Consider the following 12,688-nt stretch of genomic DNA (forward strand, 5'->3'; position numbering starts at 1 on the left):
CTGCAGTCAACAAAGCTGAAAGGAGTTGAAGATCTGAAGTGTGCTTTGAGATCAGGCCTGGAGATGCAGAGTTTGGAGTTTGCTCAGCTGGTTTTCAGTCTTTTTTGGTTCAGTATTTCCTCACCATGACGCATTTCCTACCCTTTGGAATGATAATGTGTAATCTGTGCCATTGTATGTTGGAAGTATGTGATCTGCTTTTTGATTTTGATTTTACAGAGGGTTATATAGTTAAGATACTGTCATGAACCTCAGAACAGATTTTGAACTGGCCATCTCTCATCACCAAATGAAGCTTCCAGTAGCAGGACTAGGTTGCAAACAATTGAATTGTTGCCCAAAGGGATGCCCTGAAAATTCCTGAACAACCCAGGTTGTTGCCAAGGCAATAGATTGCTCTCTAAACTGACAGCAAGATCCCATTGCTGAAGACAACATCCACATAACTCATTGAACATGAAGAGGTTGAACTGGTGCCTACAGAGAATGTTCTAGTGTCTTTGGGACAATGATGTAATGCCTAAAAAAATATCCTAAGGCAATAGTGTCACAAAGCTTGTGGGGATAGCCAACCAATATCTGATTTGACTTAAGGGCCACTCCACAAGATGGAACCCACACCCAACAACCAACATTGCTTGGGTGACCAAGAACCAGAGACTAGATAACCAAGGGAAACCAAGGGTAAAACCAAATGTTACTGTCTTTTTTTTTTTTAAAGTAGACTCCCTCTCCTTGGCTCCATATCCTGGCCCACACCACAAGATGCTTTACCAGAGGCCAGGCTTCTCCTAGGGATCCCAGGTAAGACACTGCCCACTGCTCATTAACACTCCTTAAAGCTCACTCAACACCCCTCCTACAGCACCCCTCTCCTGGGCTCCATATTCTGACTAACACACACATCTAGCTGCTTTACCAGAGGCCAGGCCAGATCTAGGGACCCCAAGTAAGACATTGCCCACTGCCTGCCAGCACCACTAAAAGTCCACCCAACACCAAAACCTCCTCTGAACTCCATATCCTGGCCCCCACACACCTCTGGCTGCTTTACTGCAGGTCAAGCTGGTCCTAGGGACCCAGGGTAAGACATCCCCCACTACCAGCCAACACTCCTTAAAGCCCACTCAACAACCCTAGGCTGCACCTCCTTCCCTGGGGTTCCACATTTTAGCAAACAACTTCAGCAGAAGACATCTGCTTTACCTAAGGCCAGGCAAGGAGGACTTTGGAACTTTGTACAAGAAAAGCCATTGAGTGTTCAGTGCTTTTAGTGAGCTGTTGTGTAGGAGCTTGGGACATCAGAATGTGGAGGACAATGAAAAGGTAGAAGCCTGGCTAGTGAAGGCTGAGGGAAGTTTAAGGACTCCAACTGGGCCATTTATTTTGAATTTAGAATCTGTTGTTCTGATTAGCTGGGGCTAAAGAATTAGCTGTGATTAGTAAGACACCAGAACTACTAAGGTGAAGCTTTTGTTTGCTGGGATACTCTATGCTGGTTGGCTATGTAAATGATCATGCAGGTGTTTGATGCTGTTCCCGATTCTGTATCAGGCAAAATGATCCCAGTTTGCTGCACACTGCATGCTGCCTGCAGACACATGAAGCTATTCTCACTTCTGGACACTTCACACTTTTGCCAGCATCTGTTAAAGAAAACATCTCACCTCAGATCTGTTACTTTTCACAGGGCCATTGTAGATTCCTGGTAGCCACAGACAGCTTCAGAACTTAGTTAAACCTCAGTGCCCACAAAGCGTTGTTTGAATCTTCTGCTAAGAGCACCAGATTTCTCCTTATTGATCTATCTAATATATCCCCACAGTTTTCAGTGGTTACCAGTTACTAGGTGGTTATAAACACTTAAATAGTTGCAATGTTTATTAACACATTCCCCACCTACCACAGCTACCTGTGTCTTAAAGGGAAGGGGATAATAGGCAGATACAAGCATCACTCCTAATTGTGGTGATATTTTGTTTGTGCGCGTACAAATAAAGCTTGCCTGGAGATCAGAGTGCAGAGCTAGCCACTAGTTAACCATAGAGGCCAGGCAGTGGTGGCCCACACCTTTAATACCAGCACTTGGAAGGAGAAAGCAGGAAGAACAGGAGTTCAAGGCCACCCTGGGCTACAGGAGATTGATCCAGTCTAAAAGAGAAACAGAGCCTTGCAGTGGTGGCCCACACCTTTGATCCCAGCACTTGGGCTCTCATGCCTTTGATCCCAGCACTAAGGAGGTGGAGACAGGAAGGGATATGGCTGGGTGGAGAGAGGAATATAAGGTGAGAGGAGACAGGAGCTCAGCCGCTTTGGTCTCAGGATCGGGTAGAGGTAAGAAGCCTCTCTAGTGGCTGGCTCCTTTACTTCTCTGATCTCCAGGCAAACTTTATTTGTTAGAGCACAAACAAAATATGACCACTGTAGATGTAACTGTCTTGTTAAATAAGAAACACAGAGCCAATGCAGAGACAAAAGCCCAAGAGGTCAAAGTAATAGCTAAACGCTAAAAACCTTACCCTTCAGACCACACTTAAGCAATTGGGTAGTTCTCTATATACTAAGGCCTGAGGCCCTTATATATGCTGAAACTTTTATGTACTGAAACTTGAGAATATTCTCATAAATTCTCTATATTTGATTGTAAAAAATAATGACTCAAGAAGAGAAACTCTGGAAAATCTTGTCTAATTTCTAAAATCTTCAGCTTAGGCAAGCACAACACATAGGGCCAGAACATAGTGCAGTGACAGAGTGCTTGCCTCAAATTCATGAGGCCCTAAGTTCAGTTCCCAGTGCTACAAAAACAAACGGAGTATGCGGCAGAACCTCATGTTCTGGCTCTAAGTGAAATGACAGTCACCAAATAGTGACAGCTGAGGAGGTTTCCCGAGTCTCAAGTGTGCTGAAACCCTCACACACGCTTCCCTCACTGTGAAGTCATCGGTGGTCTTGGGGAGTGAGTGTGAGCCCCACACACTGTGTGCACACCTCCTGTCTCCTGGAACTCACAGCTAGCAGACTGTTGTCACTGTCACATAATTGTGAGGGCCTGGTTCAAGTCCACTGTGACACAGAAGGTGACTTTAGGAGTTCTTGCTTTTCTTCTTCTTCACTTGTGACGTGAGATCGTCTGACTTGGCATTTGTAGTCCCGCTCTAAGGCTCTGGGTCTGGAAATCCTTGAAGGAGTTAGCACATCCCTTACACCTGTGTCTTCCACTCTAGCTCTGAGATGAAGTCCGTCCACTGGTGAATGATGTTACATCCACAGGGACCTGCAGGACAAGGCTGAGCAGCGCACGCAGCCCCTCTTCACTGTTCTTCCTGTTATGTCCGTCATGAGCTTTCCCCACATTCATGTCCTCATTTCCACACTTCACAGCTTCCTTCACAGCATGGATGTTTCAGGAGGATTTTAGAGCTTCAATTCATGTCAAATGTGACCATAAACTTTCACATGTCAATATGCATTTTTACAACACAGCATAACGTATTGTATATTATAATTGCTGATAATTTGAAGGAAATGGTCACTTAAATTTGAATTGAGGAAAAAATGTTATGTTTCACTTACTCTGAGTGTCACCTTGAGAGAGAATAACTCAAAACACATTGTTAGAGGAATCACAACAAGAAGTCTCCACTGACTTTTATTAAGAAAAGGAGACCACATGCTACAACTTCTTAAAATAACAGCATGTGATGGGAGCAGATACAGAGACTCCACTCCAGTTAGGTGGAGTTTCATGAACCTCAGTGGAGATGGGGAGGAAGGACTGTAGAAGCCAGAGGGGTAGAGGAGACCAGGAAAACAGAACCCACAGAACCAGCTATTCAGGGCTCATACAGGCTCACAGAGACTGAAGTAGCAACCATGGATTCTCCATGGGTCTGCTTTAGGCTGTCTGCATACATGCTGTGGTTGTTTATCATAGAGTTTTTGTGGGACTTCTAACAGTGAAAGTTGGGGTGTCTCTGACTCTTTTGCCTGCTCCTGGGACCCTTTTCCTCCTACTGGGTTGCCTTGTCAAGCCTTCATATAAGGGTCTGTGCCTAGTCTTACTGCATCTTGTTATCCTGTGTTCACTGATATTTCTGAGAGGCCTGTTCTTTTCTGAAGGAAAATGGAAGAGCAGTGGATCTGGTGGAGATTGGAGGTGGGGGCAAATTGGGAGGAGGATAGGGAGAAAAGGCTACAATCAGGAAGTATTGTATAAGAGAAGAATAAAAGAAAAAGAAAAAAAGACAATAGCATGTAAGCTATGTGAGCAGGACAGACATCAAGGTCAGTAACTACTGAGAAACCCTCAGAGTCAAGTGTGGGTGGTTGTGGACACACAGCCGAGTGTTTGCAGCGGACTTCCTTTTTTGCTCATTTCACCTCACAGACCTTGGAGTTTGTCCCGTTCACAAGTTCAGTGTCACATCTCCCATTGGCAATGGACACATCAAGGGTCTACCTCAATTTCAAGGCATTCAGGACTCCAGGGGCTCAGCGTGCATCACTGCCATCTCTTCCCCCAGGTCAGTGGCTTTATTTCTCCTTTTGGCATTAGAATATCTTCCAGAGTTATGGTTTCTTCTTACAGTTTTGTTATCGATATGAAGATGAGCAGCTGTCTGTGCTGAAGAGTGTGGATGGTCACAACTTTAGAGATTAAAGGCTCATACTCCACTTTCAGTCAGCCAGTGTGAAACTTGGGCATCCTTCCTTTTCATCTTCAGTCACAGGACCCTGAAGAAGGATAATTTACATCTGTAAGGAAAGGGAGGCTTCTAGCAGATAGACTTGCTATACAGCATCTTGCCTGGTCCAAACTTCTCTGCAGAACACAAACACCAAGACTCAGCAACTTGGAATCCTAGCCCTGAGCATTGGTGGAATCAGCACCCTGTCTCTCAGAAGACTAAAAATTGGAGTGACGGAAATGTGGAAGACTGATATGTGCCATAAATGAAGTGTACCATGACTTAGGGATGGGTGAAAAGAGACAGACATGGAGGCAGAAAATAAGTCTAAAATGGTCTTGGTAGAGGATGAGATTCTGTGATGTAACTGAGCTTCCTTATATAACATTGCAATGCTTTAAATTTAATCTTTCTATAGTGTGTCAAGAATGTGAACCATACAAGGCAGAGGCAGTTGGATTTCTGTGAGTTTGAGACAAGCCTGGTCTACAGAGTGAGTTCCTGGACAGCCAGAACTGTTACACAGAGAAACCCTGTCTCAAAAACAAAACAAAACAAACAAACAAACAAACAAAAGAAAAAGAAAAAATGTGAACCACAACATTTTAAAGATGCTTGTCAGAAACTTTTAAATTTACAGATTTTTTTTTTTAATGAGGAAAATTCTTAGAGTCACCAAATAAACTTCATTATAATCTTTACAAAGGGTCTGGGGAAAGTGGGGTTTATGGTAACTAGAGGGAAGATTTGACAGAGCCAATTATCTGTGATAGGCACAAGGAAGTCTTTGTTTTCCCTGATTATACCTGTAAAAGTGGAAGAAGGGACTTAGACAGCTTAAAGTTTGCGTTTGTTTTCCTACTGAGTCCAGTCAGTGTGGCCATTGTGTGCATGGGTGTAGGCCATGTCCTGGAGCATAGGTGTCCTCTTAGAGACTGTATCCTTGAAGAAAACTGACTCTCCCACCCCTAGCAGCCATCAGCTGTCAATAGCTCCCCAGATAGGAGTGAAACTTCATGCCCAACTCCCTTGATAATTTTGTCTGAGTTGAGCTTTTGAAGGTCCTGTGCAGGCTGTGACAAATGGTGTCAGTTCATATGTGCAACTGCCAGAAGACAGTGTCTCCTTGCAGTTATCTGCCATTTCTTGCTGTGGGATATCTTTCTGTATGCTGTGAATATGTGTTGTTCCCACTGGTTAATAAATGAGCTGCTTTGGCCTATGGCAAGGCAGCTTTGAGGCAGGTGGGAAAGGAGAGAGACAGGAAAGAGAAAGACAGGGTCTGGAGACACTCAGCTGCTGTGGAAGGAGCAGCAAGATGCCAGTAGACCAGTAAAGCCATGGAACATGTGGCAAAACATAGATTAATAGAAATGGGCTAATTTAAGATATAAGAGCTAGCTAGCACAAGGACTGTGATAGGCCATATAGTTTGTAAATAATATTAAGCCTCTGTGGCTGTGGGATTGCAGGGCCAGGCAGGACAAAAAAAAAAACCCCTTTCAACTACATCTCCTAGTTTATGGTCATTTTGCTCCTCTTCTGTGAGGATGCCTGAGCTTTGGTTGGGGATGGGATGCAGATGTCCCATTTAGGGTGGAGAACTAGGCAGTCTCTCTTCTGTAAATGCTGAGCAGTTGCGGGTGGTGCACACCTAGAAGCCCACCACTTGAGAGGTAGAGGGAGGAGAGTCAGGAGCTCAAAGTCATCCTCAGTTCACAGAGAATTAAAGGTCAGCCTGGACTATGGGCAACCCTATCTCAGAAGAGAGTACAACAAAAGCAATTATGAAAGTACTCTATTTAAGGAAAGAACACCGTGAAAGCTACAACCACAATGTGTAGTATGTGTTTAGATTGTGTGTGTGTGTGTGTGTGTGTGTGTGTGTGTGTGTGTGTGCGTTTAGTGTGTGTGTTTATGTGTATGTAAAACAGTGTACATAGTTTGTGATATTAGCCACATTTCCAGTTCATCTATCCTTTAGGGGGATTTAGAACTCAGCCAATAAGGAGGGAATAACACAAATGAAATACTGAAAATATCCTGGGGACTCATGAGACGCCCCTCCATGCCTGTCATATCTTTGTCCCAAGTTGGAGAAGATCGTTGTAGATAGCAGTGAAGCAGATCCCATGTTAAGGAATAGATTCACATGTCAGTAGCACCAAAAGTCACAATTCCCACAAAAGTAAGGATGAAAAATGGCTCTTGGATGAAAGAATGTCCTCCTTAGAGATGCTTTGACTCCCTTCCTGCAACAGAACATGTCATTTGGTTTTGACACCATTGGTGGTTTTCACATTTATTGAGCTTGATTTACTCAATACACCTTTGTGCTTATACACGTATGTGCATAAACATTATTCTTCAGTCCTACTTTATCAAAGCAAACAATTGAACCTAAGGGAGATTTTATCTCATAGAAATCTGCTTTAAGTTGTCAGAGAAAGGCTCACATCTGCAGCCGACCCTCTGCTTGAATCCAATTGTCCATGTTAGCCTAAACCACCTTTAACTCTCATTCCCGATGTACTCAACTGACTGAAACAGTAACAGGTATTTAACTTCACAGGTGCCTGTCGGTGCCCACACTCCCATAGGTTGACTCTGAAACTCAGTTGTGCTGGGCTCATCCTTCTTGTCTTGACCCTGATTGGGCTCAGTGTTTTAGGTAAGTGAGGCAAGAACGTTTGCTTCAGAAATTTCCCTCTAAACATTAGGGCCTCTTCACTTGGTTTGGTCCCCTTGAGCCTAGGGGAAGGTCAATGTCACGAGTAGTTACAAGACAGTGTCCCATGTCCAGTGCAGAAGCTTCACATTTCTGTGCTTCTGAATTTCTCTGACAGTAGTTAGGAGCTATTACCCATGAAGGGCTCTCTAACAGGACCATGAGGGACAAACATGGCGCCTGTAGATTTTTCCTTTCCTCTCCCTTACTAAACTGTTAGATTACATTCCTCAGCTAGCTCCCAAGGTCCACTCCCTTATTTGGCCATGGAACATTCCTGAGACTGAGCACTGAGGTTCAACTATCAAAACACCAAGGCCTAGCAATCAAAACTCATTACTTGGCTACACTGGCTAACCTGTCCAACCAGGACTTATCACCTCATCCTAACACAGACTTCCCCCTTTTCTCCTTAAAAACCCACTCCTGCAAAAGTACCTGCTGCTGTCTTTGCCAGATACAGAAGGCAGCCCTTCCCTGTTCCTCTAGGGTAATGAATCTCCTTTGTGTTGAGAATTTGGTGTCTGTGTGTTCTGAGCTGACACCAAGCCCCCAACAACACATATGCACCCAGAAACTTTAAAAAAAAAAAGTCATAACAGAGACAAAAACAACAACAAGGAAAACCAAAAGGCTCAAGTGTTTAGTTTATTAAGTGACTACTAAACTCCAGTGGTGTAAGCTGTCTTTCTTGGAGGGGTATGATAATTCTCATTCTGAAGATGAGAATTCAGGCATGAGCATGGGTAAGAGTTTCTGTAAGGACATTAGATAATATGGCTTAACATGTGTGAATCCACATGTTCTGTGCTTTTCTTCTTAGTTCATACATCTGTCTCCAACTGGCCCCTCAGTCCAGTTGGCTAATATTTTATCCTGTCCAGATGTTCAGGTTTGTTGAAATAGATTGATTTCCTGAAGTGGGAAAGAGAATACCCATTCCACCTTTCATTTCAGGATTTAATCCTCTCTGTGTTTTCTTATTTACTAGTGCGAGTCTTAATACAAAAACCATCAATAGAAAAGTGCAGAGTGTATAATCAAGAGAACATGGCTAAACCAACAGGTAAGTTTTTCAGCTTGGATTTCCCAAGAAAAACAGCTGACATTTGCTATTTACCAGGGCTTACATCAGTGGAGGCTGAAAACACTAACTCATGAAGACACTACAGCCCCATGATCTTATGTTAGAAGGAATTGTTACATAAAGTCTTGTTAAGGGTCTCAGGACTGGTAGTTCATAATACTGGGAACCTGTTTGAAACTATGTGACCTTGAAGCCTGAGATCTAAACCACTTGGCCATGCTGCCTCAATATGCTAGCACACTTGATCATTAACTTTAAAAACACTCTAATGGAATATTTGTTTTACAAATTTGTTAAAGAGTTAACTTTGTCTAAAGTTAATTAATAGAAACACAAATGAATTCCTTGTTTTTTATTTTTCTTTGATATGTCATAACAGCAATGTTGTCCCTGCATGTGTTACTATAAGTGTGTGTTAGTAAAGCAACTACTGTGTGTAACTGGATGTGGTGCAGCAAGAACAGGGTAGAAATATACCATGTCTCCTTCTCACTTCAGAGAGTCCAGCTAAATTAAAGTGCCCAAAAGACTGGCTGCCACACAGAGATAAATGCTTACATTTTTCTCAAGATTCCAACATGTGGAAGGAAGGTCTGGTTCACTGTACTACAAAAGGAGCCACTTTGCTGCTCATTCAAGACCAAGAAGAACTGGTAAGTTGTTCTGTTTAACAGAGATGTCACACGTTCTTGAAGCTACACCCATGTCCTAGACTTAACAGCTCCTCCACGCAAAGGAAGTGGAGGCTTTACATTATGGAAGCTCGTGGTCATGTGATCCTATAACTGTTTATGCAAGGTGAGTGTCCCAGGACCATATATAACCGGACACAGATTTCTCAAAGGAGCAAGAATTAACTGTGCTGGGGACTCAGGACAGATACAGGGGACACTTGAACTAGGTTTCAGGAGGCCGGGAGAATATGAGTCACCAGTACACAGACTCAGGATTAAGTTCTCTACTCTGTTTTGATTGTAGAGATTTGTAAAGGACTCAGCAAAGGGAAAAGGCAATTCATTTTGGATTGGACTAAATTACACATTGCCAGACAAGACCTGGAGGTGGATAAACGGCTCTACTTTGAGTTCTGATGTGTGAGTATTGGAGGAGCTCATCTGAATATTCATTTCAGGTCATGTCAGGGCTCTAACACTGATACCAAAGATTAAAGAGGTTCAGAACAGTCTGAAAATATGATTCCAAAGGTGATTGAAATTGTCCATGTATGAAAAGGTATCAGCCTTTTATAGGGTTATGTGTGTGCATAGTATGTATGTATCTATCTCTATATCTATATCTATCTCTATCTATCTATCTATCTATCTATCTATCTATCTATCTATCTATCTATCTACCTATCTATCTATCTACCTATTGCAAAGGACTTCTCCTTTGGAAAGAGAATGCAGTTTTAATATCTACTGAGAGCCCATAGGCACATAGAACTTTTCCTTTTTCACTCTTAAACTTTTCATATTTTCCAAATTATTTCTTAAGTGGCACTTTTCACACAGTGGTGAAAATGAGGCATAGTGTGTCTGAGGCCAGTTTCTCAGGTGACACCCAGCAGAGGAAGAGGGAGTGTGAGTGACAAGCACTAAGTGCCAGCAGGGAGCCTGGTCAGCTGAGAGAAATGACCACATTGTCACAGGTTATACTGTCGTTTAACTAGAGTTGTGAAAGGTACAATTATCCCAGGAGCTGTGGTGAAACAGGCCTTAATCAGCTTTGTTGTTGTAACACAATATCACAGAGACAGGAAAGTGAAACCATTTTGGGTCACAGTTGAAGGGGCCTCCAGTCCATCTTCAGCCTGCTCCATTGATGCTAGCCCTGTGCAATGCAGAAATGTGGTTGTATGAGGGCACAGGAAGCTACTCACCTCATAGTGGGCAGGGGGCAGAGGAGATGGCCACCCTTGGGCTGGGATGGGGAGCAGAGACCTGCCTTTCAAAAGCTGTGCCCTCACCCCCATGACTTACATCTTCCCAGGAGGCCTCATTTTGTTTGGCTGGGAACTCAGCAATGGGTTAATTGCTTCATGGAGTTAGTGCACCCATGACCCAGTCACCTCTTCACAGTGTCACAGCTACCCCACACATGACCTCCTGGGGTATTTGCTATCAAAACTGATTGTGTGTGCAGGTCTTAAAGAATGCCATTAGCTCTTTGGTGTCTTGTCATTTTCTTATTGTGTGAGGTTGTCATGGAAACTGTGCTACGAAAGAGCCGACACTTTGGAGTTAAGTTATATATTTTAGTGCAATTAATGACTTTTTGTATAAGAAGAACAGAATATTCATTCATTTCATAAGCAAAAGTGTATAGGATTCAGCCAAATTCCTATACAGTGCTTTCAATGAGGTTTTCAGGAGTTATAATGAGAATTGTTTTATTAATCTTGCTTGAATAAAGTTAAGCAAATCTTACAAGAAAATGTACTTCTTGTTATTCAGAACACATGAGATTGAAATGTAAAATGCTGAAACATATTTGGGTTTACTTAAAATGTACCAACAATTTATTAAGTAAAGAAATAGTTAGACATAAGGAGTTGGCGTTCAGTAGAGAAGTATATGTGAAGTGTACGGATTAAGCTCAGCTGGTGTGTCGTTTTACTCTGAGGAGAAAATGACACTGGGATTGGGGGAGAGTGATTGGTAAGCCTGAGGCTGCTGGGCTCAGTCCAAAGTGCCAGTCAAGCAAGCCCTGCTTCTGTTTTAACTCTGTCCCTGGGTTCAAGTACAGGAAAGGGAGAGAGTAACAGTTTCCCCCCAGGATTATTTGGGGGATTAATAAGGAATACTAGAGAATTCTCCAGGTGTCTGGTAGGAGAAGGCCTGGGAAGCCTTAAAGGAATTTTGAAAGGAAGTCATTGACTGAAACAGACTGGCCCTGAGGAAATGATCCTGAAAGCTGAAGGAAGATCCTGAGGATGGAGGATATAAAAGAGGGAAATCATGGTGAACTAGCATGACCACTAGGATGACATCCGATTTGCCTCTCAGTCCCAAGGGGCTCCACCAAGAACAAAACAAGAAGGACACCCTGTGGAGCCCTGGCACTGGCATATGCCACCTTCTTTATAAGACCCACCGTCCACTTAGAACTCATCTGTCCCTTACAACCAACCCTCATACTGTCTGTGTTAGTGCTTGAATTCTAGTTCCCACCAGCACGGAGCCATGGGAAACATGGAGGTTTGAAACCCATGTGTTAATCAAACACTTCAACCTAAGGAAGGAGAATAAAGGACTTGTGACTCTGCATCACATGAGCTGAGCCTCTTTCCCTCTCTGCATCCAGTTCTGTGATCAGACTCTGGGGGCTCACTCTGTATGTTGAACACATTCATTGAATACCTGCTCTGTGTAACTGTTGTCACACATTCATGTCCATCTTAATACTTCCCAAAACATTAGCTTGTTAATCCACATACATGTGTATGTATTTATATATGACTTTCATATAAATACATAGCTTTATGCTTTTCTGCTATTTATCATTTTTAGAGATTTATTCATTTTTGGTTTATATACAGGAGTATTTGTCTGCATGTGTGTATGTACTACTTGAATGCCTGGTGTCCATGGAAGCTAGAAGAGGGTATCAGATCCCTTGGTACTGGGGTTACAGACAGTGAGCCAATGTGTGTGTGCTGGGAACTGAACTCTGGTCCTTGGCAAGAGCAGCCAGTGATTTAACCACCAAGCCTTGTCTCCAGCCCCTAACCCTATAAATGAAAGAAATCTGAAACTAAAAAACCCGAAGGTCTTCACATGACGTGTTAGTGGTACAATGAGGAGGTCACCCTATCTTTCAAACCGTCCCTGTTTCATGCATCATTATGATTTCCTGCTGGAAGGGTTCTTTGACAGTGAAGAAACAGGAGGTTTTAGAATCAGCTCTGCCTTCAATGTTTATAGCATCATGTCTGCGTTTACTATACTCAATAACTGCACATTCTTCTGTTTCCTTTAAAGTCCAAAGGAAAGCAATGGCTGACAGGATCATTATGTGAAAATCCTAAACTAAGAGTGGCTATTCTTTTCTCTCAGATTACAGATCACTGGTAAAACTACAAAAGACAGCTGTGCCTCCATCTCAAATACCAAAGTGTTTTCTGAGAGCTGTGTTTCAGACATCAAGTGGATCTGCCAAAAAGAACCAAAACGTGTGTGA

At 42.9% G+C, this 12,688-nt stretch overlaps 1 protein-coding gene across 1 annotated transcript; it reads left to right on the forward strand.

Annotated features, from left to right (window-relative positions):
- Positions 1 to 4,441: 4,441 nt before the first annotated feature.
- LOC118580730 (killer cell lectin-like receptor subfamily B member 1A) lies at positions 4,442 to 12,688 on the forward strand. The gene is made up of 6 exons (XM_036182664.1): positions 4,442 to 4,526; positions 7,264 to 7,362; positions 8,411 to 8,485; positions 9,005 to 9,159; positions 9,485 to 9,600; positions 12,565 to 12,688. Exons 1-6 carry the CDS (start codon positions 4,442 to 4,444, stop codon positions 12,686 to 12,688), a joined length of 654 nt encoding a protein of 217 aa, XP_036038557.1.

This window comes from Onychomys torridus, chromosome 3 (assembly GCF_903995425.1).
Source record: "Onychomys torridus chromosome 3, mOncTor1.1, whole genome shotgun sequence".
NCBI classification, from domain to species: domain Eukaryota; kingdom Metazoa; phylum Chordata; class Mammalia; order Rodentia; family Cricetidae; genus Onychomys; species Onychomys torridus.